General features: G+C 38.9%; 1 protein-coding gene across 1 annotated transcript; it reads right to left on the bottom strand.

Annotated features, from left to right (window-relative positions):
* Positions 1 to 246: 246 nt before the first annotated feature.
* Positions 247 to 3,483, bottom strand: agtr1 (angiotensin II receptor type 1). Its single transcript, XM_079613022.1, has 2 exons — positions 3,388 to 3,483; positions 247 to 1,503 (listed from the first exon to the last, which is right to left on the bottom strand). The coding sequence occupies exon 2, from the start codon at positions 1,452 to 1,454 to the stop codon at positions 381 to 383; it is 1,074 nt and encodes a 357-aa protein (XP_079469148.1). The 5' UTR covers positions 1,455 to 1,503; positions 3,388 to 3,483; the 3' UTR covers positions 247 to 380.
* Between the last annotated feature and the right edge of the window lie 5,894 nt (positions 3,484 to 9,377).

Raw genomic sequence — 9,377 nt, 5'->3', positions numbered from 1 at the left:
CCCCCCTTGTTAAAGTCAGTACCTGATTGCCTAATCCTAACCCCTCTCCCACAACTAATCCTAAACCTACCAATGCTAGGGGGGTAATAATTTGGTGGGGGTCGAAATTCGGCACAACACAGGCAAGGTGAAAAGTTGGTCATAAAATTGCTTTGACAAAATTTACAGAGACCAGCATGTCAGTAATGACAGTTTGCAGTGTATGTACACTCAACTTACACACTATACCCTAACTGACAGAAAGAATAATCACTATTTTGTTCCCATTCCAGTATCAAGTGACAGAACACAATAAACAAGAGTTATCTGCTGAATTGAATCAATGTGTTTAAAAGGATGATTCATTGGAGATTCATTCCCTTCTTGTTTTCATGGTTTTCTCACGTGGCTTTAGGCAGCGAGGAGGTTTTAATGACGGAGAGGTGGAAAGACTCCGTGGCTCGATACGAGAGAGAGCTCATCTTGGAACTGAGGGTGGGGTGAGTGGCCACAGAAGTCGAGGAACACCTCAACAGCTTCAGCAAGTTCTTGCGAAAGTTCTTCCCAACAAAACCGTACAGGATTGGGTTCATACAGCTGTTGAAAAAGGCAATGCAAATGGTGAACGGCATTCCGGTGTCAATGATCTCAGTGACATCGCAGTTGGTGATCACTTTCAGCAGAAGAAGCATGTCCATGAAGTTGAAGATCTGATGCGGTGCCCAGCAAAGGAAAAACGACAGCACAGCGGCGGCCAGCATGCGCAAGACCTCGTCCCCGTTCGATCTCGAGTTCCTCTGAATGTCCCGCGCTTTGAGCAGAGCCCGACCGATCAGGCAGTAGCACGTGAGGATGATGGTGATAGGCAGAAGGAACCCAAGAACACTCTTCATCAGACTGAGAGTTGCCAGCACATTGGGAACATCTTTGTCTAGGATGCCACATACAGTGACATTGATATCCTGGATTAAGTGGGTTTTACGGATAAGGGCTGTGGGCAGGCTTAAAAGAAAAGCAACTACCCAAACCAAGATGCACGTCACACGGGCGTAGACCACCGTACGGCACCGCCGGGACCGGACGGGATGGACGATCGCCAGATACCGGTCAATGCTGAGAGCGGTGAGGAAAAAAATACTAGTATATAGATTAAAGAGAACCATACCAGCAATGGCTTTACATAGGAAGCTTCCAAAAAGCCACTGGTAGCCTGTTGCAGTGTTTATGGCCCAAATGGGCAGGGTGAGGAGGAAAGTCAAGTCTGACACGGCTAAGTTCAAAACAAATATGTTGGCAACAGTCTTCAGTTTCAAACAGAAGTAGATGACAGCGACTACCAGGCTGTTGCCTACAATTCCGATAATAAAGTTGCAGCTGTAGACTACGGGGATGAACGCGAAGATGAATTTGTGGTTCCCGGTCATGTTGCACGTGAGATTGAGTCCCAAATTACGGTTGGCAGTAATGTTGTCCATTTTGTAGACTTATTTTCACAGCCTAAAGAGTTGAATCACTAAAGGAGGCCTGTAAGAACAGAGTGGATAAAGTAAGTAAGTAAAATGTATTTATATAGCACATTTATCACAGCAAAGCTGACCAAAGCGCTAAACAAAGTCAAAGAATAAAATAAAATAAACAACACACGATACAATAAACAATGGAACATAGATAAAAACAATTTTTTTTTTAAATGCCTGGGAATAAAAATATGTTTTCAACTTCATTTTAAAGGTTGTGATAGACGTTGCAAGACGAATGTCCAGTGGAAGTTGGTTCCAGAGTCGGGGGGCCGCAATAGAAAAAGCCCTATCACCCTTTGTCTTTAGGCGTGAACGAGGGACAACCAAGAGCTCTATCAGAAGATCTTAATGATCTGGAAGATGAAAAAGGAATGAGATGATCTGAGAGATAAGACGGAGCTTGGTTGGAGATAAGATGGTTAATATGGCAAAAATAATGGTCCATGCATTTTCTCAACAGGTTTTTTTTATCCATTTGGAAGGTGCGATACTTACAACAAACACCAGATGTCTCTCTGCTAATATTATTTACAGTAATATACTGTATGAGCTCCATATTCTTTTATATTATACTCTACTAGCCATAAATCCTGATGTATGAAATATGATTTTCAAAAGATATTCAAAATCAAACACATATGCAAACATTTCTTTGTCTGTTTTTTTAGATTTTGTCTAAATGTTCAAAAAACTAAATTAGAGTTTTACGGACGGACAGATTAGATAGATAGATAGATAGATAGATAGATAGATAGATAGATAGATAGATAGATAGATAGATAGATAGATAGAAGGCTGGTGGTCACCCTCTCAAAGCTGCTCCCACAACTGTATTATAATGGGAACGCATCAGGCTGCTTCTCTAGGGTGAACTTCAACTTTCCCGAAAGGTCAAAAGTGTTCCTGGTTTTCTCTTATGAGCGCTAGATTCTCACCATCGCAAAGGGGAGAGCAACATATTTTTTTATTTACAGATTTGATCTCTTTTTCCAGCAAGCATGCTTAGACGTTCGACATGGCTTCATATACAGTATGTTGATAAATTGAATACGGTATGTCTATATTGTATGCTGTGCTGTATCATGAATAACTGGTTTAAAGAAACTGAAACTTTCTGGAATAACCCATTAAGGCAAATTCTTGGTAAGTCTAACTTGCTCGGCCAATAAATCTGAATTCTAATTCTGCATTTATTCAGTATTATGATTTAAAATTGCTCTGCTCAAGCTGTTTCTTCACTGGTTTTTTGATAAGACAAGCCACATTATGTAAGCAGATGCAGGCGTGCTGCCAAGGGAGTCAACAACCAATAACAGAAGACATTGCATTCCAAGGTTCATGTCTTTTGAATATTACTCAATCTATTTTAATATGCTTATCAGACATCCGCTATTGCTCAGGAAGTTATGGCTAATAGAATACTGTAATTAATTATACTGATAAGAGATCTTTGTTTTTGTATTCATTTATTTGTATTTTGGTTGTCTAAGAAAATCTTTGTCCTCCCTACAATGATGGATATGATCAGCCCTGTTAACAAAACGAGTGGAGGAAAGTTAATGCATTCAAACTGTGACGGAGTAACAATAACATTAAAGTCCTCTGAAATTGTACTATACTTACATTGACAGAGAATCTTAATGTGCTGAGCTGAACACATGAAATACTGTCATTGACATAAATGGTGGGTTAGGCGCTGTATATGACCAGACAGACAACAGAGCACACACACAAACATTATATACTGCTTTATAGTTAAAAAAAATGCTATCTGTCTATTATCTGAGGTTATAAAACATAATCTGAAATGCATGTTCTTTGTTACAATTAGAGAGGTATAATAACATAAAAGAAAGTAGATAAAGACGGGGAAAAAGGCCATTTTTACCTTTAGTGAATGTGACATCCAAGCTGCTCCATCAGTTCCAAAATAGCGTTTGGCTTTAAGAGATCCGTCCTGACTCTCGGTCATGACAGAGTGCCCGGTGCATTTCCTCTACGCCCCTCTTATACCTCTCCCATAGTCCTAAAACTACACCAGGGACCCACAGCGGGGGCTGCACTGTGGGGGCCGGATACGTCCACGGTCATAGAAGCATTTTTCTCTTAAACATGAAATGTTCTGTTCTCTTTCCACACACTTGTAAACAAAACTTCTTCAACGGATTGTTTGGCAAAAAGCCTCAACATTAGCATGACACATTCAATTATTATCCAAGCTTTTAAGCACATGACAAAAAAGGTACAAACTGGTATAGCGCGGCAGCATGGGCATTTGCATTATTCATTCTGACGGCTCTATATTAAAGCATTTTATCAGGGCGAGGTATTACACCTGTGAAATGAACAGCTTAATATGTAAATGGCCTTCTGTGAATATTAAAGCAAGTTCACAGTCAACAGCTGAATAATATGGCATTCAGCCAATTTCATAAAGCAGCGAGGAAAACATATTGGACATTATGTTTATGTCTATTGTGAAAGAGACCAAGCAGGAAAAGAATGATTCAGTGATATTACATTCTGTAGACAGAATCAAATAAGGTACGGAAATAAATGCCATTTCAATGTATTTGAATAGCGCTTTTCACATTATAACACACTATATTTTCCAAAACACATATGAAGCCATGGACAAATATTTCAAATAGTTTCCTTTAAGTACGAGTTTAAAACTACGTACTTTTTTTAGTGACTGTCTGCTATTAATTTTTCCCTCATTTTTTTAAGGCCTCTGGGGGGACTCTGGCCTCTGGTGCCTGTTTTACTATGAACTCCCAAGGGCAATTCCAACTGCCTCATCATATGTGTTTTCACTATTCAGATGCAGGCCTTTCATCTCTTCCCTTAAACAGTCAGTCAACGTGGCTATGTTTGCGTGCAGCACTAAAGGTCTAGTGCACAAACAAAACTTAGTGATGTCATGGCTTAAAGCAATTAAATTGTGAGAGAGTTGCTTTAAAATATGATTTCTCAACGTAATGAGAAACATCATGCTAATCTGTTCCACTTATAATGCAGCCATTTTGTACCAGAAATGCTGAATTGAAACTTAACATTCAGAGCATCGGGAGACTTTCTCTCTAATGTTTGGACAAAAAAATAATAATACTAGATGTAACTAGAGGTGGCTCTAAATGGTAGACAGTATATAATTGAGAACATAATAGAATTTTGATTGTTTTTTTCTGCAAAAAAAGTGACAATAAATATGGTCAGTTTACCAGTGACAAAAAAGGACTGCCCAGAGACAGAGAGTGTGCTGCATAAGTCTCGTGGTAAGTGGATTACGTGTTGCTGCATCAATAGAAGGCTAATTCAATACACTCATGTGCTCAAAAGTTAATGTTGCCTTCAGGGAGCAGTGTGGATGCTGATGTCTGCAATTCCCCTGCCACTATTAAGGATATCTATTCCACCTGTTTGTTTGGGTAAATGTTAAAGAGCACATCTCTATTAGTAATCAGAATTCTGTTGATATAGTAGCCTAACCAAAATTATGTTGATATTAACTATTGGATCTATTGTAAATGTAGTCTTTATATCATAAAACAAGGGGTAATGTAGGTACAATCAGACTGACTATCCATTTAGACTAAACAACTACTCACCAAATGAATAAATAGGTGCCATGAAATATTGAATCTTACTTGTAGCCTATATTTAAGGAAAAAATGTTTGTTACAATGTACAAAACAGAAAGTTGTGTCTAACTAGAATATAGTCTATAGTGCACACAATTAAATTCAAAAACTTCAGTAGGCCTATATATTACTGTCGTTCATTTTCTACTTGTTTCTGGGGAGATAAGCGACTAACTATATGGATGACGAGACAACTGGATGCCATGATTGACCAATCAGAATCAAGTAGTGCAAAGAGCCGCGTAATAATGCTAAACCATCTTTATTTATTTTATTTTTACATCAAGACTTATAACCTTCCGACTAATTTATTGCAATCTCAGATGAAAACACTGTGGCTTTGAGATTTTTTTAAATGATATATAATAATAGTCTAAAACTCACAGCTCTGATTCCCATGCAGCTTTACCCCATAGCGCCACAGTTTGTCCACACCAAAATCAACATGGCCATCCCGAGACGAAGCAAAAACCAAACACACCATCAAACCCTCAGGGACTTTTAAAGTTTGTTTGCATAGATTTTTGAGATTTTCATGTTGTCTCCCAAAAACACATTTGTCCTCCTGACGGTGCTAATAAACAAATATGTAATAGTTTACATAGAATGTAGTTGTTGGATTTTTTTCTCCTCAACTTAAACTACTTTGAGGCAGAAGGCCTATATGAAAAGAAGTAAAAGTCTAACCAATCTCGAGTCTAGAGGCAAACAAGAACGTTTAGCTAAATTATGTATTTACAATAGCCAATATATAAAATATTTGCTGTTGTTTACCTCAATGCTGGGATGTGAATTTGTCATACAAATTGCCCTTGACATAACAACATGAGTCAGTCTTGGAGTCTTAACCTTTGCCCTCTGCTGCCACTGCTGATGTGAGTCACATACATGAGAAAAACATCCTGGACGACACTAATGTACCATTCCCGCCTCATATGTCCCATTTAAAGACTGCCACTGTGGAGCAAGGACATATTGGTTCTCATAGGGTACACAATATAAAGTATAATGCTTACTTGGCAAGCACTGCATTATCTACTTAGGCCTATTGTTTCGGCCGCTGCTCACATGCACTCCCCTCATGCAGTCTGTCATCTTTGATATGGCTTGTTGCTCTTCTGTCAACACCTACTGAGGGATTCTGATGAAGAGCAGAGCCTCACGGCCCAGAATATCTCCTCCAATCACCCTATTCCTCAGTAAAGTCATGAGAGAATATTACACGCACACACAAAATGCCAAATATATAAGCGGAGTCATGACGATACTTGCAAACCCGTAAATCGCCCTTCTCATGCTTTTAACTGCCCAGAGGACATTTTTTTATTGCTGAAAAGTTGCTCTTTTGTTGCTCAGGGGACCTTGTGAATGTTTGTGAAAGATCAGTTTCAATTAGTTGTTCCCCAACAATTCCACAGATAAAATAAAAGATTAGATTTAAAAAAAAAGAAATACATTAAGCATATACACAAATATTTTTTAAAAAGATTTCATTGCACAAGAAGATATAATAACATTTTTAAAAACTCAATAGAAGATGCATGTATGAGTATAATAAGTATCTTGTTTGGCAAGAGAAGTAGAAAACTTAAAGGGATAGTTCACCCAAAATTGTTTATTCTGCTATCACTTACGGACTGAACACAAAATATAATATTTAAAAAAAATTTGGTAATCAAACAGTTGACGGTAGCCATTGACTCCCATGTAGGAGAAAAAAATACTATGGAAGTAAATACAGGTTTAATACTCATACAGGTTTGGAACAACATGAGGGTGAGTAAATTACTAAATTTAAATTTTTGTGTGACCTATCCCTTTAATAAACAAAAGTTTCCATTAGCTGTGTATTTATCTCATTGGGGTCTTGCAAAAAACAAAAATACATATATTAAAAAGATGGTCCTATCTGGAGCAGACTACGGGCCCTATTTTAACGATCTGAAACGCAAGTGTCAAAGCGCAAAACGCAAGTAACTTTGTGGGCGGATCCCGGCGCTGTTGCTATTTTCCCGGCGGGATAAATGCCTCTTGCGCCTGGCGCAAATCTAAAAGGGGTTGGTCTGAAGTAGCTTCATTATTCATAGGTGTGGTTTGGGCGTAACGTGAAATAAACCAATCAGAGCGTCCTCTCACATTCCCTTTAAGAGCCGGCGCGCTTGTTCCACGGCGGATTGCTATTATAACGGCGGATTTGCCAGCGCACGCCAGGAGCGGTTCACAGCCGAGGAGACCGACGTTCTCGTCAAGGCCGTAAAACACAGAGAAGTGACATTGGGGATGATGGGAGAAACCCACCCAAATTAGCTTCGGTTAAACAGGCGTATAATTTGGGTAAATGTGTAGCCTAATCTAGGTTTTTATTTTTTTAATCTAGATATATATTTTTCACATCTTTACGGACACAACAATGATTTCCCTCGTGTGTTAATATTTTTCCTTGTAATAATGTATGATTTGCACAAATGAAAACTGCTGCGTCTGTTTATAATTATTAGAGAATCAAAGTGTAGGCTATGCGCGTTAACACACTACATTATGGCCAAGCACGTGCCCTTAAAATACCATATCACTAACGCGCAACGCGCCACTGTCTTTTGACTGTTTTTTTCCTGGTCAGTGGCGCAATTGCTTTCTAAAACTGGAAAATAGCACCATGGAAGTTTTGCGCCGGAACACACCTCCTCTTTGCGCTGAACCGCCCCCGCGAACGCAAGTTCATTCCCTAATTTACCGACGTGCGTCTGTGGAGGGAAGAGTCCGCTGTGCGCGGGTGCAAAATAGGAATGATACATGCGTCGGTGTTCAAAGTCAATTGCGCTGGGTGCAAGATAGGGCCCTTAATGTTATTGTTACTAACATTAGGGCATCGTTGTTATTGTCCTATTGTAATTATGTTAAAGTCACCATGAAATCAAAATGGACAATTCTTGTTTTTTATGGAATATTGCAGCATTTGTTAAAAAATGTTTATCCATGCACATCATTATTTTTATTTACTTCATGTCCTCGTAATCAAAATAACTTCCCCTCTTGCAGTGACATCTCTTTTCTGATGTTGTTTACTGGCGTGAGGGCGGGACAACCTGTCACTCACACATCACAGCAACAGCAAACCACAACCATACAATCGGTTTCTGATTAACAAAATCAAGTCACATCCTACTTTTTTTTCTTGTTCGAAAAGCCGTTTCACTCACAATACATCACAATAGGGAAGAAAAGACTATCTTGTTTTATGGCAACTTTAACACATGTAAAATGTACACGTATGTGGAATGAGGAGGCTCCACGTTAAAATGAATCAGAGAGCTGCGCTGACTGAACATATACAGACTTCAAAGAACATCCTGAAAAGCAGATGAGATGGACTGAGCTGAACTTGCCCCAGTTATGATTTGTCTTAATTATTCTTCATTATCCTTTCATGTTTATTTTTACTACTTTCCAGTCATTCTGAATTTATTCCTATCATCATCCCATTTTTATTTTCATTAAATATGAGGAAATTAAAAAAAGCCCAGGAGTCGGCCACGCAGAATTGTGTGGGGGACTGAGAGCACAACAAGCTGACCAGTGTTTGACTCGACAAGACAACCCGAATGTTTATTTATTTTCGGTCTAGTCCAGTTCAGCTGTAAAACAGAAGCTCCCACTTGAAGTCATACTGTAATTTACTACGTGCCCATGATAGAAGAGTAGTTTTGATTTTGTTGTCAAGTCAGGTTCATAATATCTACTGTTGAACAGCTGGTTTTTACTTCAGGCAAGCCATAACGTATACAGTACTACAAACAATATGATGTTCATCTGACGTCATGATTTACATTCAGCAGAGAAGCCTCCACCTGCCAGTCCTCTTTATCACGTACACTCATCGGTCACATCAGGAAAGTGCAGCAGCCCTGCATGCGCTGCTGTTACTGTAACCAAATCAAGCTCACTAATGGATGTCTAAACCGTATGGAGAAGAGGGCCTGAGGCTTCAAACATACTTTCAATTACTTCTGCGCTGGTTACTTATGTCTTTTGATCGTTATCACAGCTGTCATGTTTGTCACCACACAGAAGCACCTTTGAATGGAGACTACATCAATGTACACTGTTACATTGTTATATTATGTGGGTTGCTTTTCCAAAGGCTAACCTGAATTAGGCAAATATGACAAATGGATGTAATTGTTTGAAATTTAATTCAAATTGTACCATGTTAAAACATAGATTTAATGGCTGG

This window comes from Phoxinus phoxinus (assembly GCF_949152265.1).
Source record: "Phoxinus phoxinus genome assembly, chromosome: 5".
NCBI lineage: Eukaryota > Metazoa > Chordata > Actinopteri > Cypriniformes > Leuciscidae > Phoxinus > Phoxinus phoxinus.
Note: the sequence above shows the minus strand (reverse complement) of the source record. Positions and strands in the feature narration are given on the sequence as shown.

Excerpts from the sequence above, each read along its gene's own strand:
- agtr1 (XM_079613022.1), bottom strand. The coding sequence starts at position 1,454 with ATGGACAACATTACTGCCAACCGTAATTTGGGACTCAATCTCACGTGC.